Raw genomic sequence first — 27,826 nt, 5'->3', positions numbered from 1 at the left:
TGCTATACAGCACTGTCGGGAATCAGCCAGAAGCCAGTAGTGAGTCGTTCTTTTGTACTGCGTCCCAAAAATACCTCATGAAGAGGGGAAGGTATTTACGAGGACCAAGGAGCAACTCACCAAGCAAGGCCTGACTTGATTTCCATTGCATGAGAAGCAAAAATCCTATCCAATGGAAACCCCTCTTTGTTAGTTGTGCCATCTTCTTCCGATGACTGAATAGACATTTGGCCGCAAGAGTTGGTTTTCCGAAGTTATGAAACGAGCAACTTTCTCGTCCCCTCCCATCTGCATTTTGGCCGATATGGCGTTGTAACTGAAATCATATTTACGAAGATTCATCGGCCAGGGTTCTGAGAAACGACCGAGATTTTGGCTCCCAAGCACGACTCATGTACGTACATACAAGTTTGCTCTAAGTTTGGTCGGTACACGTTGATGCCAACCTTTCAAATGAATGTGAAAGGTGCCAATCAATCATAAGGATACGTTGTTGTATTTTTTGACCTTCCCACGAAAAAAGCTACAAAGTCTAATGGCTAATGACTGAGTCAGAGATAACCCTAAAGTTGGAGTTTCTTTCAGGCCAGAGCCCACTTCAGCGGGATATGATTAAAAAACTCCCGAAAACCAAGGCGCTCTACGTGGAAGGCGCCTTTCGTGTTTGGCTCAGAGACGTGCAAGTGAATTACTTCATTCTCAGAGGCGATGCCATTCCTAGACCTCCAGCCCCTCAAGGCGATATAGATGATGTGTCGCAGCTGAAGAATTGGTACTATGGAGAACACTCTCCCTCAGACCTGGTGAGAATTCCCAATGTACATGAGCAAGACGATGCCACGCTCTTGGGATGTTGTGCCACGGGTAGTTCTTCCAAGGACTCGCTACTGTCATGGATTCGGTTTCTTCAGCAGGAGAATCCGGATTTGGAAGACATTCCCATCTTATTCACGTTATCCAGTCCTTTGGGACCGGTTATTCCGATCGATTCGGATCAAAAAGGCGTACGGAAATCTTGATCCCTGCGATGGCTTTGAGTCGTGTAGTTAACTAGTTTGAGATAAATCAATATTTGGACAGCAATATTTATCATCAACGAATACTTTATTATCCAATATTGGTTTTCATCAAGTCAAATAAAAATTTCACAATTCAGAACAATAATATACACTTGCGAACAAAGGAGCTCATTGGGGGCTTCCTTGATCACGTCAAATTGTGTCAAATATATGGATTGTAGTAGTTTTCTTATAGAGGAGATGATCAGTAATAATGGAGCGATTTGAACTTCAAAAAGCGATATCTTTGTTTTCTTCTGTACTTCAGACACTACGAGAGATACAAGATTGCGTCTTTGGCTTTGAGTCCAATGGATGCGAGAATCAATTTGTTCAACTCAAATGAAGCCTTTTTCCTTGCAAGCATGTCTAGAAAAATAAATTTTGCTCTACTCCGAACTGAATGCACTGTGATTCGATCATCGTAAATAACGAACTACAATAGAGTTGATTGGTACAGTACTAATGATAGTGACAATAGTAGGATTCGCAGCAATGATAAAAGAGTATTGTGTGAGATCTAGTGAGAACTAGTGTAGAGCTGTTGAGAATGCTAGATATTTTTGTTAGCCCTAAGAACCGTAATTAATTTCAAAGTCGTTAATTTGCACCAATTCAGCAAAGCATTTTTTTTCCAGTCCAAATGACTTCCTCTTTTATAAGTGGCATTTCAAGATAATTACTAAAGTCTCTTCGGCAGATGATCATTTGGAAGAAAAAAGCCAAAGAAAGCGAAAAGAGACGGAGAAAAGGGAGGCAAAAAGAGAGAGACAGAGGGAGATGGAAAAGAATCGAAAGGACATCTGACAATGTACATAGTTAGTGGTGGTATTTGTTACTTTGTTAGAGAACCATTCAAATCAGACCAAGAGTAGGGCGGACAAAATAAGATACTTGAATAGAGTGTCTCATATTGGATGGCTGAAGAAAGCATTGGTTGCCAACGGAATCTCGAGGAATATTAATTATTACGCTAAAAGTGGCGGAGTCATGATGAAAGAAGAAATGCTTCTATCATGAATAACGCTTGTGCTGGAAGGGTCACAGAACGTCCAGTACTGGCAACAAAACCCAAAGAGGGGCATTCAATCAATAAATTTAGTCAACAAGGAGAAAGAGGTCAAGAATGGCTAGAAATTTGTTAGCCATCAAGTCAAGGAAAGAAATGAGTTCAAACACTGAGAATTGTACGTTTTCCTCCTCATGTCTTCAGAGAGATAGAGAGGCCATACTTGGATTAATTAGTGTGTTTTAGGTAAGTGTGACTGAGGGGAAAAAATCCACAATTCCGTCGAAAGCAATGCCGCAAGGGGCAGTTTGTCCTTCAAAGATGAGGGGGTTGACTAGGGTGTATCTTGGGAGAAGACATGGGATTCCAGAAATTCCAGAGATTCCAAAGCGGAAGAGCATGTGATCTTTCTCGGATGGCAAAAACGAACAAAAAGATTGCTTTCAGTTAGAGTACTTTGACGATGATCATTGCTATTATTGCTGTCGAATCTACTTTCTAGCTCTAGACTCATTCACTGCCTTGATGATTTGATGAGGAATTTTGTTTGGTAATTGGAAACTTGTCAAAATCAAGTGACAAATGTTTTCGAGGCCATCCTCTACGAACTTGTCCACAGTCCAACAGCGAATTTGCCAGCCTAATGTACTGAAATAGTAGTTTGAGTTGAATATGTAAGGAGAAGCTTTGTCGCATGAAATCCTCCAAAACGTGTCTTGAAAATCTGTCACATCTCTTTAATTTAGCGAAGCGTGAGAATTGAGACAAGAAAGTGTCTGGTCAACAGCCGCCATGACAAATGGATCATGGATGGCTGTTTACACAATGACTCAGTGACTCGGCTCCATTTGTCTGATGACTGAGGCACTGCTTGTCGGGCTTACAAACGCATTCATTGCAAAAAGTTACACACCCCTTTCTGGTGGCCGGTCGAAACTCCAATCGATTTCGCTAGTTTTGTGAGCAAATCTTCAAATTGTCTAGTAAGAAAGAAAAAAGCTAGTCTCTTCTAGATTGTCCCCAAAATTACATGGTCTTTGTCGAAGAGAGTACAGCTCTTTGAAACATGGCCTTGGTTTTGGAACGCCAGACCCTCTCACTCCATACCACGTGTGTTCACACATCCGATGGCGATATTCTAGAGCTGGAATGACTTATTGATTACCTACTGAGTATTCATGTAACATGAGAGCAACGGCATCGTCGTTGTGTGACTAAGTTAGTGAGTGTGAGTATCTCTTAGTGTGCAAAGTGCACTACAATAATCATTCTTTTCTTCAGAATTCGTATGTGTTTAGGGATTTTTTTCTTGTGCAAGGTTGCTGTTGAGGTGCATGGTTTGGTTTCCGCGGGATATTTAAAAATCGGACTTTCCCCAGCCTTTTCCGTCGTGTTGTTGTGTCCATCCAGAGTGTTCTCCGAACGGGAGCCAAATTACATCGGGCAATCGTAAAAATCGTACTCAAATCCAAGCGACACGGCCACGAAAATGAAGTAGAAGACGAACATGGAGAAGCCCATGCCCTTGGTCATCTTCCAGTTAAAGACCAAGATGGAGAAGAAGACCAGCATCAACATGCCAAAGAGAATGGCAATGGAACACACCATGCCGGTAGCCGAAACTGGAACGGGCTTGCCAAACACGATCGTGAAGAGAAGCCAAGGAAATGGTAATCTGGAACAAAAGATCAACTTTCAACTTTAAGCACGAAACCAATTGACTCGTCGAGGTAGTTATGTTTTGTACTTTCGAACTGTTTGCCTACCCAGATCCTCGCTAGACACAAGCTTCGATCCATCCACTGAATGGTTGTAAAATGGCTCCAGTGTCTAATGATGTATGAACTTTAAAGGAGCTCCAGTTCTGTTCCACCTACTGCTTGGCACTGACGTAATTTGAGGCTAATTTCACATGCCAACCACGTAATTCATTACAACCCAAGTGGTTGTCAATCTCAGAAGGTGCTGTTGTACTGATCGGTTAAGGTTAGAAGAATAGTAGAAGGATGGGGGAGCAGTGTCTTGTCCCTTTTCGACACAAACATGGTCTGCCCATGCTCAAAACAGGTCTTTGGATTACATCCGTTTGTGAACGGATCGCTCCAAGCTAAACTAGCAATGATCTCTGTGGCAAAGCTACTTGGACGCTATTGATAATACTTCAGAATAGACCGTGATTAGTTAGTCTTGGCGAGATCTGGCCTTGGTTTGAAAAGGCTCACTTGTGACTTTGGTACGTACAAACAGTAGGTCATGGAACCTTACATTGGAACCTTTCCCTTTATTTTTGACATTCTTGCACAACCATCCTGAGAGAATGGACAAGAGATGAACTTCTTATATGTAGTGCAGCGTACCCGACTGTGACATCAAAAATGTTGGATCCCACCGAGGAGGATACGGCCATGTCTCCAAATCCCTTGCGTGCCACGATCACACTGGTGATAAGGTCTGGGATTGAAGTGCCAGCGGCCAAGAATGTCAGACCCATGACCTGGAAAAGATATGAAAGTGAAAAAAAAAAACAAGTCCCCTTCAAATCCAGAGAAGACGAAACAGTAATTCAACCAACCAAAATAATGATATTAGAGTGCAGGCAGGAGTTTTCGGCGAAATAAGAGAGGGTGCAGTCGTTTTAAAACCAGTTTTAAAAAAACATACATTCATTTTATTGGTCCTAGTACTTTTTGGCCACATCAACGTCAAATTGAACGTGGTGCAATTGCTTAATGTTGAGTAAGTCAGCCCACCGTTTAAGAGAAACATCCAGACGGAAAGGCTCATTACAGTACATCAAGGCCCCAACGGTTCCGCCCCGACCATTTCATTTATTATCAGAGCAATTTCCACGCTCTTAACGCAAGCGTTGTACAGTTCTTTGAGGAGGGCCCTCTCTAGAATACATTTTTCTTCCTCTCGAGAATGGCTTTTGTAGACATGCTACTTAGAGGAGGCCTCGGCTGAAAGGCCGTGAACTTGGACATGAAAATTTGGTAAATATCGGAAAAAATTGGTCCTAGCCTTCAATCAAAGGCTCAGTCAAAGGAGAAATTGTATGTGGAGTCTCACGCGAGACACTACATTATTGGTCATGCCAAGTGACTTTCTCGCAATCATCCCTCATCTTCCATGATCCGTTTTTCTGGGAAGAGAGAATGTGAAGTAATCATCATGATCCATAAATTAGGCTTCCCCTCATTGGCACTCGTCTCTGGAGGATATTTTGTTGCCTTCATTTGGAGCGATAAGAAAACTGCATTCATTCCATTTTGGCAAGACATAACTTTTGCAACTCCTCGACTCATTTCACTCGCAAAAGAATAATCTGTCAGCCAGTCAGTCAAAGTGGAGAGGGTTCTTAAAGCGAAAACGCCTTCCCATCCACACTGACAAATAAAATAGCACCAAAGGCACTAAGCTTCACTGTCTGCTGAATAATCCATTTCTGTTAGCTTTTCCAATGGTTCTTCTCTGCCTTCCAGTTGCGGCACGAATGCCTTTCTCATAATTGGAACCCTCTTCTTCTATTGTGACTTGCGGCCACATTCAGGGCATTATGTTGAAAAAGCACACAAATTCGGGAAGATCGGTCCGATTATTCTCTTTATGACGGCTTATTTCATCATAAACAAGCCAACGTTTCAACGTGAAGTTTTGAAAACACAAGGTCAGGTGGTTTTGAGCATTTTTGTCATCTAATAAGAATAATCATTAATGATTTATTCATTTATCTATTTACTGTACGCAAAGAGATGATGATAGATGAGGAGTGACATCTTTTTCGATGCAATAATGAACGTTATGATCGATCTAAATTATCCAATGAGATTCTAGAGCCTTGCTCCCACTTGCCCAAAATTTGAGGGTAAATAAGATTTACAAAACTAGTGACCAAGTAGATGCTTAGACGTCGAAAAGAAATAAAAACAGATAAATTGGAAATATTTCTTTTACGTAACGTACATAAAACAAGACTGTATTTCTAACTAATTGCTTACTGGAGGAGGAATATTGAAGACATCTCCAGCATACGTTGCCCACCAGACCATCATGTATGAGAAGATAGCGATCCACAGGATGCTCCCGATAAACGTAATGGGAAAAAATTTCCGTGCTGTAAATCGAAACGAAAACAATGAATGAAATGAGAGCGAGGAATGATCTTTTATCCTTGGTGATTATGGTTTAGCTGAATCAACGGGACAGTCGTGGTATCATAAGAAATTCGTATGCTTCGAAAGAGGTCTACTGTTTGTATAATGTGTATGCATTGTTGTACGTAGATGTTGATTGAGCGAACCGATTGAAGATGATCTCAAAACAGACGACAAGTGGCTGAAAGAGAACTATGTACTCTACTGTAGGTTAATCAAGTGTGCAATTCGATTGGAACGGAACTAAAGAGTCGACTAAAAATTGCCATGACAGTTGTTCTCAGCTGATGCCAAAACCAACGAGGTGGGGTGCTTTCAGGCTCCCAAGATCCAAAAATATGGCTCGTCTCGCAAGAATCTGAGTGGCAGCCAACTAGTTTGGTGTCCATTTTTTGGTACTACTACGTGTGTATAGGGAAGCGAATCTTCCAAGTTCAGCTACTGTTGTCAAGGGTGCAATCCAAGTATCTTGGACGACTTGAGTGGTCAATGGAACGAACTGAAGAGGAATAGAAGTGGAGGAAGAAATATAACAATAGCAACAGCAGTAGTAGTAGCTGTTGTTGTTGTAGTTATAGTTGCTGTTGTAGCACAAGAGCAACTTGGGAAGAAAACATTGGCTATTTGCAATGGAAATGATGAGCAATGGCTCAAAAAAGAGCCAATGAATGACTAGTTGAGGGGGTTTCTACTAGTACGTTTGAGTGGGTGATGGCTCGATTTAGGCAAGGCAATTGAATTAACTATGGTTTAGAAACTCTGTGGTAGTTATGTGTTAGTAATAGTAGATGATCCCAGTTCTGCGGGGGTGATGAGGTACGTAGTTTGGCAAGCTGGATCTATGTATTAAATGTGAGGTGGTGGGTCGTTGCGGCTGCACCCCACCAACGTTCGGGTACCTGAAGCCTTGCGCGTATCTGGTAAGGTTAGCCAGAGAGGAATAATAATGGGGAGGATGAGTAGATAAGTGGTCCTTTCTCGACACGTATCAGGCCACGACAAGTCAAGAGGCTGGTTGTCTTCCTCCTCATCGTTGGCTTGGGACGGTGTCACACCCCCACCTCCAGGAGCACCCTGAAAGAAGCAGAGTTAGTCACATCGGCACACAGAACTCACCTCGTGGGTTTCTCGTGTCCGGTAAGGTCAGCCAGAGTGGGAAAATTATGGGGAAGAGAAGAAGGTAGGTGCACTGTTTTTGCAGACCGTGACGAGGAAATGACATATCAAGGGGTTCAGGTTGAACTTCATCAAGATTCATGCCACCTTGATCTGAGGGGGGAGGATCTCCGGCTGCCAATGCGGCCTGGATACGAACCTCATCCTGCAACGACCGACAGTTGATTTAAAAGTCAAAATGATTTCAAAAGCCCATGTGAACCTGCAGCTCGCTCCTCCTCCTCCTCCTCTTATGTTCCGGGCTCTTCTTCAAGCCTTTAAGCATGTGTACGTACAGTGGTTGTATACGAACCACGAAAGACTTCAAACTTGCATTTAAAGTTTTGATGCTCCCGCTGTTGAGTGCGTGCTCGGTAAAGCTTTCTATTAAGAACGTGGTTCGGAGGCTATCTAGAGTTTTACGGGTTGTTCGTTCATCATCAAGTGATGATTTGGATCGCCACTTCGACCAATGCAACCAATATACACGGAGTCGGTAAACCAAGGGGTGCATCTTTTATTTGCAATCAGGTGCAAATCTACACTCCGTTTCATTCCTTCTATTCATCAATCAGTCTAGAACTACCTAGGTAGGTAGCTGGTCAAAGTTCGTGTTCGTCGAGCTTCCAGATGACTGAAAAAGGTTGTTGCATCATATCATTCTGCGTGCATGCTCGTTTAAAGTTTCTCGAATGCTTGTGAGGAAAGTTCGGTTTTGACGGAAAAAATGCAAAAAGAGTAACAGAACAAGAGAAGGAGAATACCACCATCGAGGATATGCTGTATTGAAAAAAGAAACTGTTATGGTAAAGTGGCGTGGTAGCGATACATTTATTGGGCAACCACAATCACCTGGAGAACACTTTCCTTAGAAAACATGAATGTACGGAGGAAGAACGGCCAGTTTAGAAGCTTTAGCATGGTGTGCGCCGAACATAAGCTCTCATGGGAATTGACGTGATGCATTTTAATTTATATATATGTATATAGTATTAAGTAGGTTAGGGCATGTAGTCGACTAGCCAGCGTTGGGGATACTTTAAAAGGAAGGTTCTACAGTCCATGCACCCTTGACAGATCTCAAAACCAGGATTCCTTGGGGAGGAAAAAGAAACGAGCGCTTAACGAGGATCGAGACGAGATCGCTTCATCCCGTGAATGCCCGTTTCAAGGTCTGTCAAGATGTACGGTACATCATCCTGAGAGCGAGGGAGTACATATCCTACATTGGTTTGTTGGACGGTAGAGATATTTGACGCGGAGGTCATATTGATTCCATTTAGCCGACCCGTTTGGGACAATTGGTCGGCATTGGTGAAAGCATCCACGTGAGTAACCTAATTGGAAAGAACCAAAGTGGATCTTCAATGCTTCGTTGAGTGAGTGTACTATGTTACGAAATTGCTGCCACAACACACGCACTTCTTGAGTCCCCAGCTCTTTAATTGCAGGAAACAACTCACTACGTCCAATTACGTACGATCAGCTACTGGTATGTACGTTGTACGTCCAAGACCACCATAGCTCTGCACCATAGCTCCCAAAAGCCTTGCAACTGGGGTGCAATGATTTCCATTATCCCAGCCAGCTCCTCAGGAACAAATATCGTCTAAAGGATTTTCCAAGGAGCTCTGGGGTTAACATGGATCAGATTCTCTTTTACCTATTGGTAACTTAGGGCGCATACGGTTCATGTCTTTGTATAGATTAGCCTTTCCTAAATGTCAATGATCCATCCGAAAACACAAGACACAAAAAAGATGGCAAAGATAACAACCCCAAGAATCAAAATCCCGCCCACCACCTAAAAGGTTGAGCCTTTAGTAGTGGACTCGAGGCCAATTCATGTCTTGTTTTACCTCTGTTCCTTGACTGGCTCTTCCCGAATCATGGGTTTGGTCGCCATTGGTAGCGTTTCCGTTGAGGCCATCTTGTGGTTTCGTGGCGTCCAAAAGAACTTTGAGCGAAGCTATCGCGTGCAACTGGGTGGCCTTCTCGTCGACTTTACCTGCAAGAAATTGTGGAGGTTGAGCACGTTAACGGGGAATTTGCTCACTCAGCGATGGATATATAGGAACAACGGGGTTTGGGTTGCTATTGTGAACGTGGAGATGGTGGTGGTGACAGCAATGAAATACTGTAGTAAGTAGTACTACTACTTCTAGCAAAACAGCACAATGGCACATGAAATGAAACACGGCGTACAATGAGAAAATGGTACTTGATGAAGGCCATATCAGTCAACTGCCGCGTTGTGGGTTCGCCTTGTGGTGAGATTTTTACACCCGTCCTTGATTTACTGGCATGTGGGAACTAATATTTTCCATAAGAAACGCGATTGAGGAAGGGGGGTAGGGGAGGGGGGATATGGAAGGGGGCTTGTCTCGGTTGCTTGATCGTGTTTTTCTAAATGACCAGACCACAATATATGGTAGCTCTGGTACGATTCCGAGAGAAGCGGGTGTTTTGTTATGGGATTGCGCCTTGTCTGATGAATGGAGAAAAGCGGATGCAAGCAAAGTGAATGCAATTGTTGAACCCACTCCTCTCACTTTTGGGACTCTCCAAGGAATGTTCTGTTATTCTCGTAAGAACTCCTCTTTTCTCGTCGTCTTCCCTCGTCATTAATATTCATCTTGAAGCAAAAAACTCCTCAAAGAGTGTCAAGTTCTGTGCAACAAGGCCCGCCTATGGTAGACAACTTTGCTGTACCCAAAGCTCGCCCTTGAGGGAGCAAACAAATGGGAATACCACTACCCGAGATGATAGACGAGATGGGGAAGGGAATGCTCGTAATGATGACCACTGGCAGGGTGGGATGGATCTTGGTCGTCCCACTCACTCACCACGTTTCCTCTCGCTCTCTTTCCACTTAGGCTCTCACATGGAGATAGATGGACAGATAAGAGGAGAGTCCGAAGCGAATGCGACAAATTAAGTCTCGTGATAATAGCGAACACGCCCCTCCAATGGGGGGCAAATGGATTCCAGTTCCAAAACTTAAGCACACTGGTTCCAAATTTCAATAGCAAAAAATTCGAGATCTTTCTCCTCACCAGAGAAACTTTTGGGACGCACCAGAGGGCCATAAGTACTGTGATTTAGAATTGATATGTTCCCTCACATGGCAGTAATAGGATATTGGAAGAATCTATTACCAATTCCTTGAACCGGGAAACTATGGCACCCTTTATCAGCAACAGAGATAGATAGAATGGAACCAAGTCATCCGAATCTTTGTCGGCACCCATGGAGTGGGAGGAATTTGTTCAATATGTAAGAAGACAACGCTACCAGTTCCAGTGACCACAAATGGGACGGATGTTCGAACACTGATACAATACAAATAAAGCTTATGCTCTGCACTATTGTGCTCTACATCGTGATGCTGTTTGACTTTTTCCCTTTCTACTCGAGTTGATGGATAATGGATTGGATCTAAGAGGATATTTTTCACTTATCTAGCCATCTCTTTGATCTTGGAGACAAGGCATGAAGCGCCGGAAGCTTGTACTTCAAGCCCGAACAAGAGAGAGCGAGAATAAAAGACGAATGAGAAAACCAGCGAGTCTCCAGAATATTTCCTTTTTTCTTGGCATAATGTGCCCAGAATAGATTACCCTGTTTATGCCAAGACCGTCCGTAATATCCTTGTGGGCTTGAGGGAGCCTTTATTATCAGTTAGCCAAACCTATGGCCCGGACCCTCTGGTTGGATCTCACAGGCCCATCTGCGAGTTCCTCCTCAAAAGAAAGACATGATTTACGGAGCTATGACCGGACTAAAGGAGGACAGTAGGTAGGTATTATTACATCTAGCATTGCCGTTTACAATATTAGTGTGGAATGTGATTATCTACCTAATCTGAGTCTCATTTGCCGGGAATAACTTGAGATACTTGCCAACATGGATTATCCTCAGCCTCCCCATTTGAAGAGATACAACTTAAATGAGAGAACCGTCAGTTACCACTGCTAATGCTGTAATTGATTCACAGAATGTTCAGAAATGCGGACAAGTGGCAGTAACAGCCCCATGTTTACCGGTGTCAAATGTAGCACATCATTCACATAAAAAGTCTGCTCTGTGTGATAAAGGATGAAGGATCGGACTTACCGTCATGGAGGGGATCGATGGTGTGGATCATGAGTTGCAGTAATCCGTGTCGAAAATGGGTGCCAGAATGAAGGACAGGGATACTCGTGCGGGCTCCTTCCCCGGCCACTACACCGGACATGGCAGCACCTGTCACCCCAGCCTGAAAGGGTGAGATCCATTTAAAGAGGGGCTCATTCATGTTAATCAGAGTTGTTCTCGATATGAAAGTGGAAATTGACATGTCCAAGCCGTTCTTGAAATGCACTGATGCATTGCTAGAAGAGTCCACAATAAGAAATCAAGGAGCATACTTTGTACACGTAATTAGGCTACAGAGCATGGAGCTGTCCGGAACAAGATATTGAAAAATGAACGCAAAAGCATGTAGAAAAAAGGAGAAAGTAGTCCCCTTTCGGAAAACTTTTTGAATTAAGTCGGCATGCAATTGAACATTCAAAGAAGAGCTGGAAAGTCTTTGTTGTCAAACGTTGTGGCTTGGTAAAGATTGTTAAAGTAGTAGAAATAGTAGAAGTAATATAGTTGTAGTACGTAGAGGCAAGAACGATAATCATAGTCATAACAGCAACAACATTTGCAGTAGTAAGAGCAATAAAAGTAGTAGGAGTAGGAGTTGTAACAATAGAAATAGTAGTTGAGAGAAGGAAATTCGGAAGATAGATATCCTGGAAAAGAAATCAGTCCAAGGCGCTAACGCCAACGAGAACAACGAGCAAGAAGAAGAATCCGCATGCGGCTCAAGCTATATTATTGGATAACTGGCCCAATGGGAACCAAACAGGGAAAAAGGAAGGAACCACTTCGATGTGCCATTTCCCAAATCATGGGTGATTGTAATGGACAGATTTCCCAAGGTGTTGGGGCACATTTCCTCAAAAAAAGAGGTCCCCATTCTTTTCCCTTTGACAGGCCCAGACCATAGAGATAACAAATCTAGAAGGCCTCTTGGGCTGGCTAGCACCAAAGATTTACGACTTTAACCCAAATGGTATTCTGAACACCAAACCAAACTCAGAAATGCTCTCTCTGACAAGAACAATGACTGAGAAGAGAAATTTCTTAAAGTTTTTTTTTATGTTTACAAAGGGGAAGATACAAACAAATGCTTCAAGTTACTAGTCCGATTGATTCTATCCTGTAAATCTCTATGATTGAGTTCCCCGACCAAGTTTCACTCAGATTTTCCTCGCAAGGGCCAACCATGAACATTCTCAGCAGGCATTTGGAACACAGGGACCAGCACAGACTCTGGAACCAAACTCACCAAGGCCGCTGCCGCTGAGGGATGCTGTAAAAGGGGAACCAGTAGAGACAAGTCAGGAGGAGTGGAGGTGCTTTGCAGATATTCTCTTGTTGTTATTTCTTACGGTATTTGTAAAGTAAATCACCATTACCCAATTCACCTTTCGCAGTGCTTGGGGATTAGGACACTTTAGGGCGAACAAATGAATGAATGATCCAATCACCACACTTTCTTGTGCGCTTATGTTTCGAACGATTCTAGTTCTAAGTTCAAACTTCGGCCAAAAATAGCAACTATTGCATAGGAGTCTAGGACAGGACAAGTTATATGGGATCAACTACGCAACCAGAGATCATGAATAGATGTAAATAGACATAGCCATAGCCATGGACGATTAGAGCCCGGACATGGTTTCTGCCTCGTTTTTTTTTCAGGGACTACGAGAGGATAGGACATGGCTAGGATACCAAGGATTGCACGAATATTCGCATGAGGGTGTCATCTGGCCCCATTAATCATCGACCACGGCCCAGATTTGCTCCATTCATGGAATAACGACGAAATATCAATCAGATTCCTTAAACTAGTGACTGGGAACAAAAAGTGTGGTGTGGGTTCGTTCTTCTCGGTGGAACAAGGAAACCAGGAAACTGAATCTGAAGACCAAGTCATTTTAGAAAACACTGTGAGCGAGAAGCGTCTGTCTAGGTTTAGTCTAAAGTAGGTAGGTGGTGCACTACATGTGGCATTGAAAGCGCCCTCTTGCGTGAAAATGGAGCAAACCTCCGCCAGCCAAATGATCCCAATGCATCCTTGAATTTCCAAACAGATCATCGGGTGCGCGCGTTATCCCACTTCACTACCATTCTTGCTAGAAAGAGACCGAAATGGCTGGGAAAACGAAGAGAAAGTAAAAATTGAGACAGGGCCAAGAAGTCGACGTTGTTGAAAATTCAAGGATGCATGAACGAGTCTTTGCTTGGATGGACTTGGTGGTTGAGGGAAAATCGGTGGAGATGGTGGTGTCAGACCGAGCGGAAAACTTGGCAACGAGCTACCTGGCACAATTCATCGCAATATCCTGACTTTGTCCCGCATATTGATCCCCGATAGAGCATAACATGAACTGTGGACGACGAGGTTTCTTGACGTTTTGCAACGAGGACTGTGTTTGCAGACTGGGACTGAAAGTAGGTAGTGCTGGTTTTGCATTGGAAGTGATCACTAACGGGGACGCCTTCGCCAAAGTCAAGAAAATCCACATCCTAGGTAGGCAGAAAGTGAGAGACATTGTTCAGTGAGAGTTGGGTGCGTGTCAACAAATAGGATAAGAGGGAACGCACGCCAGAGAAAGAGCCAGTGAGGCCACTGGAAAAACACTACCTTCAACGGCACCGAAGGAACAGGGATCAAGGAGAGCAGGAGCACGAGGAGTCTGGTTTGGTAAATCGGACAAATCGAGGGGTTTGGGACACGTGCACTTCACTGGAAGCTCGAGGATGTGCTTGCTGTTATTTTCATCCCCCCCCCCTCAACCTCAACCCGCTTTTGTACGTATGGTAAAATATGGCATGAACTTGGATGAGACAGGGAAGTTGTTCCATCTTGAGTCTGGTGTTCACTAAAGAATGCCCAAGCCCTCTTTAACGCTCTAGTATGCCTCCTCCTCCTTCAACTTTGAAAGTTGAACTTAAAAGACATTCTTCGTCTTTTCAAGCAAAAAAAGATTGATTTGATCTTATCTTAAGTTTTTGACGTCTTTCATGAGAGCAGAGAAGATGTGAATTTCTCAACTTGGCTGCTCCAATTTCCGTCCCATGTAAATGCCATCACAAAGATGAATACGAGTTTCAATACTAACGTTCACTTGCGTGAGCATAAAAGAGTGAATGAATAATGCAAGGAAGGCACCGTGGAATAACCACATGAATAGAGGCTGTCAGGATGTCCATAAATAGGACACCATTCGTCTCAATCAAAATTGGACCAAGAAATTGTCTCGTTGCTGAAAGTGTATCTCATTTCAACTTGCAACGCAAAACGTCATGAATGGACATGAATATGTCTCTCTTTTGCTCTTCTATTCGTTTGCTTGAGCCTTCTTCAAGTACAGTCCAGTGGTCGGACAAGGCCCAAGCAATGGGGGTCATTAAGATAGCATCTCGTTCTGTAACCTTTTTTCCAGCCAACCATATCTGCTTTGGCGGCAACCATGAATGTGGGCTTCCTGGTATTTGGACTCTCGTCGTCTCCTATCTTAAAATGATGGTTATCTTTCTTTCTCGTCAGAGATTTGGGCTTTGTTACCTCCTGCAGCCGACCATTCTTCGACTGAGCCGAGCCAAGCCTAGCCCAAGGTGATGAATCTCAACTGTGATGTAGCCATCAAAGACTATTTGGGAATCCAGTAGTGGATGGCCATGGTCGAGCGGGGCTCTTTGATAGCCTCTGGCCTTGTTTTTCGTCCGAAACCTGCAGCGACTGTAAGTGAGTGAGCGAGTAGAGAAACTGCTTGGAAGACGCTAAACACTAATGGATGGCCTGATATCTGACAGAATAAGGCTTTGAAAAGGCATGGTCAGGATCAGAGATTGGAACAGAGTAAAGGACCAGCGGGAAGGATCTAATTCCTTGCACTTGGGCCGAATCCAACGCTAGGACACCTCGGGTGCCAGCTGTCTCGGTCTAAGTTTAATGACAAAAATTAAAGAGGTCCCACCACTCCAAAAAGAAGTGGGGTGAGTAATAAATATGTTTTTGTCGCTCCGACAGTAGATTTGCAATGTAATTAATTTGTCGGCAGGCCTAGCGGGAAGGCATCATGTGGCGGGGAAAACTGCACTAGTCTTGGCCAGAATAATGGCCTTGGTCTTTTCTCGTCTTTGTCATAAAATGGGGTTTTATTACTCTGTTCAAGACTGCAGGGGTGACATTTTTCTATTATGGTGGTGGAAATATCTCAATGGAGGCTTTTGTTGGCAAGGCACGGGGCGGTCTGATAATGTCTCTCGTCTGTTAATGAAATTGACATTTGTGTACGTTCGTACACGGTCCAAGGTAAAGTGAAGGCAAGCCAGGCCAACCAGCCAAGCCCTTCGCTTCGAGGGGTCTTTGGACTGGCGATGAAAGGTTTTCTTTATGTGAGTGTTCCAACGTCAACTATAAAACGATCCGAGCTGTCACCAAAATCTGTTACCCAATCTTCCTCTTCACTTCACTTCCCTTTCCTCCCTTGGCTCGCCTCGAGGGGCATATCTTGTGGAAGCTGACTTACCAATGCAAATAGGCTTGTTTTTAGAACTTGGAACTTGTCACTACCAAAGAAGATCTGGATCTCAGTGGTGAGTCCTCCTACCAAAGACCTCGCCGTTACGAGAGAAAAAGACAGACCACTTTTATCGCTTCATTCTGGAATTATGAAAGCAGGCTTTGCTTTTGTAAGCTGTGTCAAATAATGACACCCTGGGAATAGCGAAATCTTGTCCAGGTAGTTTTCCTTTTCCAACTAATCGTACTTTCGTAGGTCAACTTCAAATGGACCGAAAAAGGGTGCTTACCTGCTACTCTTGATAATGGTCGTATCACGTCCTCCACGACACATTTTCATCCGGGCCCACTTACTTTAAAGTTACTTTGCTTACCCGTCCTATCATTCAAGATGATGTGTAAAGATTTTTTCGAAGTTTTGGGCCTATCTCCTATCCATCATATTCAGCAAAGTGTAGGGAAACTTGTAAAAAGCTTTTGGAGGGAAACTTTAGGGGCCTTGTGTTGCCTGCACGGTTGTTTTCAATCTTTCTCAAAGGCTGCTGTGTCAGGTGGGTGTTGGAGGTGTTGTTGGAGGGAGGGGGGGGGGGGGCTCCTGGTTGACCTCGCTCTTTCCAACTTTGAATTATGAACACTTGAACTCCTAAAGCTGTTTGTATTCCAAACTTGAGAACCGAGAACGGGACCAAGACAATTGGTAAGCAGGTTACTAGTTTTATCTGGACGAAACTGGTATCAATTTTCGTGACCATTCATCTATGTAGTTATGACTCATTGAGGGGCTTGTCTTTCTCATTAATCTAGCTTAGATTCAGGATAAAAAACGTCAGACGTTTTTAGACTTAAGATCATAATCGAGGAAGAGGCCTGAGGTACGTATTGATTATAATCCCTCGAAGTTGGGAAGTCGGTCCTATCATCGTGAATAGAGGTCATGCATAAAAGGCAGGAAGAAGTTCCATGGAATCCGAGGGGCGAGCTCTTGCTGGCATGAAAACGTTGTTTTAAGCTCCTGAGTTCCTTCCTTAGCCTCTTCTCGTCCCTACCGTGACTAATAACAGGCTCTATACTTTTTGTCAAGGTTGTTGGTAGACATCAGCTCTTCTTGCTAGTAAGGTTTGACAGGGTTTTCAAAGTATCTTGGCCATAAAATTGCATGACACCAAAAGAGAAAGAAGAAAGAAACCTTCAATGAAGGTTACGGCCACGAAGAGGAGTTAACTTTAGGTTATTGTGTGGATATCCATCTCAAGGGTAAGAAGGCAAGAATCCACAATTACACCAAAGCTACTCTCCAGCTAGTTCTTCACTCGTCTTGTCAGAAGTTTGCAACGTACCAAGAGCCTCAAACATTTGAGCACCAAAAGAAAACGAAAAGTGGATCCTGGATGGAAGTGGCTGGAAGATCTGGAATACAATCTTGATTGTGCCACTAATGTGTTTTTACTGAGGAGTTGGCTGCCCTTGTATGCTCTTTGCTGGGTTAGTTCTTCGTCCCCTCTCGTCTTCCTCCTTCAGTATCATCATCATCATCATCAATCATCATCATCAACACAACAACAACAACAACAACAACAACAACAAAGGCGTGATAAACCTGAATCCAATATTTGCATTCCTTCTCCCTCTCGTTGTCTTCCTAATCTAGCACAACTTTGTACGCTATCGACTAAAATTGGACAAGCACACTAACTTCGGAAGCCTTCCCGATATCACAAACGCTCATGAATAAAGGAAACAAAAGAAAAGCGATCAAAATTGTTTGATCAATCATTTGTACTTCCATGCCCCATCCCGGAACATGTGGAACTTTCTGTCAAGCCCAAGAGAGTAGGAAGTATAAGATCCATTGACGTGTTTTTTGTTATTTTTACTTTTCCGCCCCGAGCAATGATACCCAATTATTAGAGAACATTGTTTCTGCGCCTAATCTGAGGGAGGGGGCTTCCTTGAGGATCGAACGGGATCATACCAAGTATTTCTTTTTTGTACATGACTATTTCTAACAACGTGGCAAGAGCGTGACGTCAGGACTGACTCGGAAAGGCCTGGCCTTGCGTTCCTACTTGAGAACTCGTCAGTCAGTTCCACCCACGAATACACAGCCAAGGAACGAGCCATCGTGAGCCAACCAATAAACCAACTCTCCTTAGTCATTTTTCTCTTTCAACAACAACAAACAAGAGGCGACCGTTTCCAGGCCTTATGCAATTATGGGCTCGTTCCCGAGCCCACGGCCACGCTACTCGGGCTATTCCAAACTTGGCCTTTTAGAGCTATACGGGTCCTTCCTATTAATTACTGACCACGTGAGAGACTTTGGGGGTTGTTGGAGAAAAAAACGGGGAAACTCTGCGTTAGATTAGATCATGGAAAGGGTTCTTCATCTAAAGGGCATATGGAGGAATGCATCAAGGGAATGCCAATGAGCTCTGCCAATTAATTGCCTTTAAAATTGGTTTTTCGCCTCGTCACTTTTCGCTCGTCCCGTCTGATCATGCCTTTTTTAAATGTCAGGGAAAGAACGAGTTTTGTAATGTTTACGACAGGCGACATTGAGCTTGTAAAAAAACAGTTGAAGGGCCTACAACAACCATGGCTATAATGTGATCAGGTAATAAAGAAATAATTGCTTAAAAATTAAGATTGCCTCTTTGGAAAGTTTTGTCTCGATAGTTTTCTGTATGTTCAATTATAATGGTCAGCATAAAGTGGATTGTTTTAGTCCAGGTACTGAAATGCTGGAGTTACACTACCGTAGGGAAATGGACTCTCTCTGAGACTGAATAAAGAGTCATTGGCAGAGTACCTTAGTAAGACAGACGAATCTGGGTTACAAATATGTTTTGGATCACAATTCCTGGTATTGTCATCCGACTTCTCGTTAATTTATTACCCGGGGGAAGGTCAGATTACGTTCTGACCCATTGGACCCAATTCTCTAGAACTTACTATGTCTTGGCATTTAGGGGGCGAATTATGCCCCCCGAATATACTGCATTGCAAGCCCCAAGGCTGTGATTGGAGAAGAAGGTAATGGTGATTACAGAATTGATTAACATAGGTGAAGGGAAGCAGCTAACTACTGACGAGAATACTTACATTTGGCACCAGGTGATCAGTACTGCAGACCCGGGTCACTTTGTTCTTGAAGAGGATTTTCTTGACAAAACGCTCAGTGTTTGGATTGAACTTCATGAAGATGACATAACAAGCGTAGATAAGAAGTAGAAGAGCTGCCTCATACCATTCGATCTTCTCATCCAGGAAGAAGCCGATCAAGGCAATTAGAGATATGCTGTAAAAGGTGCAGTCCCTGAAGAGAGGCCACCACGTGAGGTGAAGAATCGTTTTAGAAAAGAGGGCACACATGCCAATCACAAAGAGAATGTTGAAGACGGCCGAGCCAACGATCGTTCCAATGCCCACGTCAGAGAAGGCAATGAACACCCCAATGATGGAGGTGAACAACTCGGGTGCCGAACCTCCTGCAGCCATGAAAGTGGCACCGGCCACGTCCTCAGAGCAACCAATGACATCGATAATGACATCAAGGGAAGGTACAAAGAATTCATCACACACAATGGCCAAGGCTGCAAACATGTAGATCAAACCAAGAATATGAAGAGCAACAGCACCACTGCGCTTCTGTTCCATGGTAAAGATATCTGGTGGAAAGAACGGGTCTGGCGGGGCATCTTTCTCAGTGCCTGACTTGTTCTGGACTTCGGCCAATAGATGTCTGAAGAGAGGACTAGGTTGAATCTCGGCCTGGCTGAGGTAGAGATACTCCCGAACATCATCACTGGAGTACACATGGCTGTCCGGGAGCTTGATGGGAGCAATCTTGATTGGCCCAGAGGGACCGAGAAGACCTGTGAACCTTTGGAATGCCAAAAGCCCCAGGAAGTACAAAATGCAGAGGGCCACATATTGAGCTAGACGCTCGGGGTTCTTCCAGGTTCCACCACAATGGAACCTTCTTCTTTGCTTCATGGTCTTGCTTATGGCCATATCCTTTCACTATGATCAATTCCAAAGGGCTAGTAGAAAATGTTTTCACACTATTCCAAACTGTTTTGAGCTCAACGGTTGATCATGGCCAATGATTTGTTGAATGAATACTTTGTTGGTCTCCGGGTTAATCACACTGTGACCGAGTTTGTTGACATCACCTTCGAACGAAACTCCTTGCACGCAAAAGTTGAGCTGTCGCAAGCTCGACACTCTGTCTCATCGACCACCTTAAACATCTAAAACAACCAAATGTTTTTGAAGATGAGCTTACAAGCGAACTGAGATTGAGAGGGGTTAGCTTAAAAGGTCGATTTCAAGAAGTAGGAGGAGAAGGAGGAATTGATTACACACAAGCACACATTTGCTGGCAAAAAAAGGTGTCTTCAAGACATCTGTTTAGCCAAGGTTCTTGGGGAAGGTAGGGAAACCAGCATGATTAGGAGAGCGACAGACAGATAGATGGATAGATGGGGAAGAAGAGAGAAGGGATTTTACTTCACACCCTGTTGTGTGGCACAGCCAGAATCGACTACACATTGACTGTTCGAACCAAAATCAGCCACTCTCCTTACCATCGCTCTCTATGTCCTAGACGGCCCACCGAGCTCCAAGTGCTGGTTTCCATTCAGACCACCACTCTGCCAGAGACTCGCAGTTAGGGGCCAAGAAACGCGCAAGAGAGATTACTGGAAATGGTAGTCCCATGCCCTCTTTCCTCTTTGACGGTGGCAGCCACCCCCACCACGACAACAACTCTGGCCCGTTTTTTCCGTGCCTCGTGTGCGTCGTGCTTAAGTAAGTGAGTGAGACCCTCTCACTTATTCTTATCACAAGGGCCCCTGCACTAGCTGGCGGTTGCTCCACTTCGGCCTCTGAAGGCCGTTGGATTCATCCCACCAACGCCACGCTTACACAAGCTGGCTCCTTTTCCCTCGGTCTCACCATTTGGTTCCTGCTATCTTGGGCACAAGGATGAAAAATTCCTCCCAACGAGCGAGTTGTGCTACAGCTGATGGCTCAACTATGGAGAGGAATAACAAGAAGGCTGCTTTTTTTAAGAGAAGGACGTAGACACTAGGCCTGTCTACATCTCTTGTGATCTTCGCTAGGCGTCTCGGTTCCTCGGCTCCTTCCCTCCTGAGCAGCCTTAGGGAGGCCCGCCGCGATGGTTACACTTTGGTTAGGGCTCGCTTTCCATGTTTGGTCATTGAGTCGCCCTCGCCCTCTTTCAGTGGCCTTGTACTGACTTCGACTTCGGGGCTTTGCTTTTTCAAGCCCAATACACTCGAATCCTTCTTTCCTTTTCGTTGTTGTGGTGCCAAAGTAGCGAGTGTTCCACCCTCTCCTTTCATTTCCTCAGTCCTCGCCTCTGCCTAATTCTCGATCCCGCTCGATCCTCTCTCGGTCTTTCTGCTCGTGAGTGTGCGTTCGGTACGTTCCCACGTTCCCTCCACGTGGGCTTGCATGTATGTAGTGCTCGCGGTTCGGAACTTCCAAGTAGTCAAAGGCATTCAAGTCCGAACCAGCTTTCCTCTTTCCTTTTCTCTCTTCAAGGCTGACGACGGGTTAAGGGGTTTCTTGGCGCACTAGTTAGGGTAAACTCAGAAAACCCGCTGAAACATTGGATGTGTTAGTGTGGCGTGGCGTGGTGTGGTGTGGCCCAACATGCCAAAAATTGTCATGCATGAGGTACTTTGAAGGCAATTGCAGTAAGTCAAGCCCTTGAACATGCAAGGGCGACGACGACAGACGTTGATGGCTCTGGAACTAGGCCTGGACGGGACAGAGGGTATTGGTTCGAAATAGAAAAAAAACATTGATCAAAGTCAGATGTAGTCGATTGGACCATTCCATGGCTCGTCTTCACGAGTCTTTACCGTGGGAGAGTCTGTGTCTGTCATCCGAGGCAGAAGGTCACGGCTATCGGTCATCGAATATTGATTCGATGCCATGTATGGTCTTTCGTGGTCCAGTTCAGCTTCATCAATCTCAAGGCACCTCAATTATCATGTTTGTGCTGGCCTTTGCTTTTGCCTGCTCGTCTTGCGTCTGTTTGTATTTTACTTGGGTTTCCTCGGCCAGTCCAGGATGCCATGATGAGAGTAACTTCGAGCAGAGACTTCAAACAACGAAACAATAAATCTGCGAGGCAATAGTCTTCAAAATTGTACCCGTTGACGTCGTAACATCCTGTATAATCGAAAGTATAACTGATGAATTGCTCCGGGGCGGACCTTCCAAACCATTAGGCAAACAGTATGTGCGGTATTGGCGGTTGATGGTTGAGCAAAGTCAACAGCTATTACTTCTAATCCCACGTTTGTCTGCCACTCGGGTGTGCTCTCTGAGAAACCATCGTACCAGATGCTTCATGGGCCCATTGATGGCCATTCTGTTCAAGAGAATGGGAACCAAAATGAAGCGAGAATTCCGGTAAAAATTCTCTCTGCAGGCCATTAAGCCAGCACGGCCCACAGTCTTTCTTGGTTGGCTTTAATCGTGCTTTTCCAATATTTGATTTCTGGGTGTTTCCACGTTCTAATTAAATTTGGCTCCCGAACCTGCAAAGGGAAACGGGAGAGAGCAAGAGCGGTTCCATATCTGATCACAGATATGCTGTCGCTTTAGATTGTATTGGTGATTCATAATTCGTTAAGATTGTGGTCGGCTAATTTGGTAAGTGTACATATAGAGCCCACAGACAGTGATAATGTCTCGAGCTTCCACAACTTCGACCTTGCACCGAGGTTATAACCGATAATGGTTTTAGTTATTCATGGATCATAAATTCAAAACTTTCGTGAAGAAGCCTTCAAAGTTTGCATCAAGGGCAAACTTTTCGCTCTAAAGGATAATTTACGCCAATTCTGATCTCTGTCGTGCAATATTAGAGCTAGCAGATATAAGGTATCATGTCTGAGTCGTTTCTCGCCATCGTTTTTGTCGGGCTCGAGGCCAATTCCAAGAACCTCTCAATGACAGTGACTGAGCACCAGATTAGGTTTATTGTTGTTGCTGAGTGAGTGAGTGAGTGTGGTTTGGCTAGCTCCTGCTCTTGGTTCCTTGATTCGAGACAATGTGCCAACGTTAGTGTTAGGATGGAAGTTTACAACGTTCAGCTATTAGAGCCCTTGTCAATCCTGCATAATGACAAGCTAAGCCCATCTACTCCAAGGCTCCATGTCTATGCCGAAACTTGGACCACTGAAGGCTGAAGGTCGTGATGTAAAGGAAAGTACCCGTCACACCGTGGTTCCAACAATTGAGCCAAGAAAAAGAAGCGTTTCTTGCATGAAATCCTCCTTTTCCAACTCTGTTGGACCGTATTGTTGTCTCAGTAGTCGCTCGGATCCCCCTTTTAATAGTGAGCAGAACTATAAAAAAAAGGAGAGCCTCGAAATCTCGGGGTTTTAAGGAAAGCAAGGAATGGTATTTTGCCACCGAAAGAGGGGACGACTTCAAGAAGGAAAAACGAGTACGTACGTGGGACAAAACGTTGCTGGAAAGTTCGATCCAAATTTTGCTCCCAGTTTCGCAACCGAGCGAAATCAACCAGGGCGTGACTTCAAACGAGGCCATAAACGACCTTATGTGATGCAAGGTGGCTCTGATATTTATGATGATAGAAGACTCTGTTCCAAGAAATATAAAGGCCAATACTACAAACAGGCTGAACGGTGACCAGGCCTTGTATGTACAAGATCCATTCAGGTCTCTGGGAACAAACCCGACTGTCAAAACTCCGAAGAGTGCTGCATTTAAAAAGGAAATATCGAATCATGAATCTGCGGGATTTCTATCGCCTAAAAGAAAATACTGAACCTGTCTGTCGATTCAATAGAAAAAAGAAGAACAGCCTCACCAAACAGCGCAAAGGAAAGAAACCAAACCTATTACAACCTTAGTAGTGGTCCACCCTTAATCAAGATTGATTTTTTTCTGCCAAGGTTATAATTTCACTCGGCAAACCATTGCATTATCATTTGCTCAATGGGACCTAACAATTGCAGTTGCAATTCGTTTATCGACTTTGCGTTGTGTAGCTTCATTGGTAAATAGAAATGCGACAAGAGACCACAAGATCTAAATGGTTTTAATATTTCTTTTCGCATTTTTCCAAAGGGATTGTCAAACATGTCAAATTCAACCAGCTCTTAAGTTAACCTAAAGGCCCTATTCCTCCTGCCTTAAAGCCGTTCCAAAAAGGGGAAAAACGTCTATGAGCATAAACTACCTGGTTGTTACACTCAGGTTTCCAATAAACCACTCGTGCGGCTCACCTCTCTTCTTCCTCAATTGTTTTGCAAATGTTTGTGTGCAGCCTCCGTGGGAGCTATATCAATCTTTTTGTGTGTGCGAACTACCAACTGCCAGTCGAAAAACTAGAAATAACGACAAAGAGAGAAGCCCTTCAGAAGGTTAACCTTCAAGCTAATCCCAGTCAACTCAACCTTAGGGAGTTACCTCGATTGATCTGGATCTTGAAGTTTGAATAAGCTTACAATTTGTTTCTTTGTATTTTGCACAGTATCAGTTAAGCTCGTGGCCTATTAGCTATCGTTAAGATACTTCAAATCAACCAAATTGAGGAGGAGTGGGGTCAAGAGACTTCGAACACTTTAAGATTATCTCTAGTCAGATACAAAAAAAACATAAACCAGAATTGGTGCTTATAGTATGGAACATGTGGCTCCACTTCCATTCCACCATATCACTGCATGTCAGATGATGATTCAAGCCATGCATTTTAACGTGAATGAATGTCTTTCAGGACGAGAATGACCTACAATCGTCAAGGATAAGGCTCACGTCTTCCTGTATTCCATGGGCATGACTACCAAAAACCTCCTCCGACGTAATTTCTTGAAGTAAGACTTCAGGTTCAAAACCATATTTATGTGTTGTCCATATTAGGTTAAGGATCCTAAGGAGCAACTATCTTGTCAGAAAGGTACTTAAAGCATAATGACATGTTTTACATCGTCAATACTTTGGATGTTCAAGACATTGGGGTTGTCAGATCCCAGACAGTCGTTTCTTAACGAAGGATTTTAGTATTAAGTTGAAGGAAACAGGAGGGTCTGAAACTTCGCAAAATCCCTAGTCAAGGCTAGGCTTCATCGTGGCCAGAAAATCAGCAAGTCATGCTCATCCATGGAAGCTTTGAAGATCCATTTTCATGACGTCAGATTTCACATTTGCGCTTTGTCTAAAACAGTAGTTCAAAGCATTAACTCACCACTTTGGCGCTACTTCTCGCTCATATCGGGAAGAAATGGGCTCATAAATGGAAACGATCTGATTACATTAGTATAATTTAGTCATTTCTTGGTTCATTTTCTAATTCATGAAAGCTGGAGTGAAGGGCTTCCATTTTTGATAAACTTTCTTCTACCATTGAAGCGAAAAAAAACACTTTGATCAAGAACGTTTCAAGGAAAGGGCATGGCGGACAATTTGGTTGATAACAAAAGTTAAAAAGTCTGGTTTTCTCAGCGTCCCATGGAGAAATGACCGATCCGATCGATTGGTACCAATTCGTGCAAGGCTTCGTAGAAATGCAAGGTCTCGCCAAGCCAAGACTTTTATGAGGAATATAACGGGAAGAGTTGTAAAAAGTTAAAATAAACACCGGTTTGTGCAAAACCAAATATTGGTTCAAGTTGACTAGTAACTACGTTATATCTATAGTTAGCGTCTAACATTGTTATGCTCGTGCGCCCTAAATCTCTTACGTTGATATGATGAGATCGTGAAATATGGTGCCATTATCAACCCTTTGCTCCCCTTTTAGTTTTTGACTCCATAAATGCTAAAGCATGAACCACTTGAACATGGACGGGGATGCAAAAGCTTAGAATAAACGATCCAAAATCGAGTACACCCGTCTTGAAAAGAGACTGACCCCAGGGCGCTATAATAACGTATTTTAACATTCACCTCAATTGAACGCCTGTATTAAAAGTGATGCCCTCTCAAAGCTCACAGCATAACTTTACACAGAATAAATGAGATTGCGCTCTTGTTGCAAATGATTGCCAGCAGTCATTCATTCTATACCCTTTGATGGGCTGCATTTCGAGGGTGTGTTTGATCCAGTCGTTTAATAGAACTGAAAATTGAAATATATAATTGCATTGAGCAAGGGCCTGTCTCACTTCAAAAAGAATGCAATGAAGTGATAAAGATTAGAGTTGTTAATTTTCAGCCTGATGGTCCCTGACCTTATTCCAAGGGTTCATGTTAAAGCTACCCTACCAAACATCGACCTAGCATTCAAATTTTGATTTTTCTTTCAAACGAACTCAACCATTATTGATGTCAGTGAACGGATGGTTCGAAGTAATGGTAGACATTTTTGAGCGTTGATAAGTACCTGGCATGAATTGCAGTGATGTAACATGCACCTTGAGTAAACGATTCGATTTTCAACGTCACACGAGCTTTGAATATCATTAGGGTCCTTTCTCCGTGCGCACGTCCAAGTGCTATGCATTGGTATATTCAACAAAGTTCCGCCTCTCGGTGCCAACCAACATCAAGAACCGAACGGCTTGCCAAGTAAGGAAATGCTATTTCTGCCAATTAGCATATCTTTGGAGAGCTGAGGAGAAGCTAACGTGTGGGCCCAGTTCAAGTCGCTAGATGCAAGCAAGTACTAGTATATACTCATACGCTCTCCTTCCACTTTCAAGAATAGTTTACGAAAGTTGCCAAAAGATTTGGCAACGGTTTTATTGAAGATCAAACAACATGTTTTTTTCACGAAGCCATCGTCTCGAACAAACTTTTGCAAATTAGGTGCATGCACACAAGAGGATCAAATAAAACGAATTAATGAACTTGACTCAAGTTTCGACAAGTTTTTTAGTGGGTGGGGGGGCTTAGTGTGCCTAAACGTTTTGATAAGGGCACGTTTAGAACCATTTTAATCAATCTTGCCGCATCAACACGTCATGTCTTGTACGTACTTAGGATTACACGTGAAATCCATGGATTAACATTGTTTGAGCTTGAAAGAATATTCCTCCTATTTGCTGCTCGACTCTCTGAAAGAGGTTTCAGCTATCAAAAATCAACCATGAACCAATGGTTCATCGTTTGACTGAATTCTGAAAAACATGTTTAGAGATGTCATTGACATCTGAAACCTATTCGAGCAAGACTAAGAATGGTCATGCCAGGACAACAAGGAAGATTTGTTATCAGACAGTTGAAAAATGCCTGTAATCTTGCATTCTTTTACCCTTGCCGATGTCTGTAAATGTTGCTAAGTGTGCAAAAAGGTATCATTTGATCATGAGGGACAAAAGTTCTTTTAAGTTGAAACTTGGATGTTCAAATTTACTGTCATGTAACGATCTCGCTTAATTGTCAGAAGACTTTGGTGATACCATGGCATAGTGGTTGATCCAAATGGATATTGCCAAGCGACAGTAATCTTGACATGGGTAATCTAAATGATCTGGGATTGAGTGACATTTATCCCTGGGCGCAGTCAACCACAATCTTGAGGCACTCGCTCAATTCAATTCGTGCATCAACACAAGCTCATCTCCGACGACAAAGAAACCCCGATAATGCCACAGTCCAAGCCAGCTTTAACAAACAGCATTGGCTCGTATCATACTGTATAAAGAGAAGGTTCCACACGTTGATTAGTCTCGATCTGTATTTTTTTGGTCCATCTTGGGGGCCAAAGAAGAACCTGATTCATGAATCCAATGCTGGATTATGGCACATATATCTGTCACATTCATTCCGAATATAAATGAGTAGAGAAGGAGGCTCTTTTGAGTTCCCATGG

At 43.5% G+C, this 27,826-nt stretch overlaps 2 protein-coding genes across 7 annotated transcripts in view; one reads left to right on the top strand and one right to left on the bottom strand.

Annotated features, from left to right (window-relative positions):
* LOC131878776 (evolutionarily conserved signaling intermediate in Toll pathway, mitochondrial-like) overlaps positions 1 to 1,164 on the top strand; it is a 6,198-nt gene extending 5,034 nt beyond the window's left edge. The window contains exon 7 of the mRNA XM_059224895.1: positions 586 to 1,164. Within this exon, the coding sequence (XP_059080878.1) occupies positions 586 to 1,019 (434 nt within the window). The 3' untranslated portion in view covers positions 1,020 to 1,164. The remainder of the gene's footprint in view (positions 1 to 585) is intronic.
* Positions 1,165 to 1,329: 165 nt separating this feature from the next.
* On the bottom strand, positions 1,330 to 21,835 carry LOC131878775 (sodium/potassium/calcium exchanger Nckx30C-like). Of its 6 annotated transcripts, none has more exons than XM_059224888.1 (10): positions 20,592 to 21,835; positions 19,105 to 20,255; positions 13,794 to 14,000; positions 11,493 to 11,634; positions 9,236 to 9,384; positions 8,603 to 8,713; positions 7,338 to 7,542; positions 6,066 to 6,181; positions 4,425 to 4,561; positions 1,330 to 3,742 (listed from the first exon to the last, which is right to left on the bottom strand). In XM_059224888.1, exons 2-10 carry the CDS (start codon positions 20,014 to 20,016, stop codon positions 3,502 to 3,504), a joined length of 2,220 nt encoding a protein of 739 aa, XP_059080871.1. In that variant the 5' UTR covers positions 20,017 to 20,255; positions 20,592 to 21,835; the 3' UTR covers positions 1,330 to 3,501. The 6 variants fall into 6 exon arrangements, with proteins under 6 accessions (XP_059080871.1, XP_059080872.1, XP_059080876.1 ...); XM_059224889.1 differs by lacking the exon at positions 7,338 to 7,542 and adding an exon at positions 7,121 to 7,295; XM_059224893.1 differs by lacking the exon at positions 13,794 to 14,000 and adding an exon at positions 12,757 to 12,780.
* Between the last annotated feature and the right edge of the window lie 5,991 nt (positions 21,836 to 27,826).

Source organism: Tigriopus californicus, chromosome 4 (assembly GCF_007210705.1).
Source record: "Tigriopus californicus strain San Diego chromosome 4, Tcal_SD_v2.1, whole genome shotgun sequence".
NCBI lineage: Eukaryota > Metazoa > Arthropoda > Copepoda > Harpacticoida > Harpacticidae > Tigriopus > Tigriopus californicus.
Note: the sequence above shows the minus strand (reverse complement) of the source record. Positions and strands in the feature narration are given on the sequence as shown.

Bases quoted from the DNA above. Each gene is read 5' to 3' on its own strand.
- LOC131878775 (XM_059224888.1), bottom strand. From the start codon at position 20,016: ATGGCCATAAGCAAGACCATGAAGCAAAGAAGAAGGTTCCATTGTGGT. The intron at 14,001-19,104 runs GTAAGTATTCTC...CTGCCTACCTAG, and splicing joins CTGATCACCTGGTGCCAAAT to GATGTGGATTTTCTTGACTT. The intron at 8,714-9,235 runs GTAAAACAAGAC...CTTTCCAATTAG, and splicing joins GAGCCAGTCAAGGAACAGAG to GTTACTCACGTGGATGCTTT.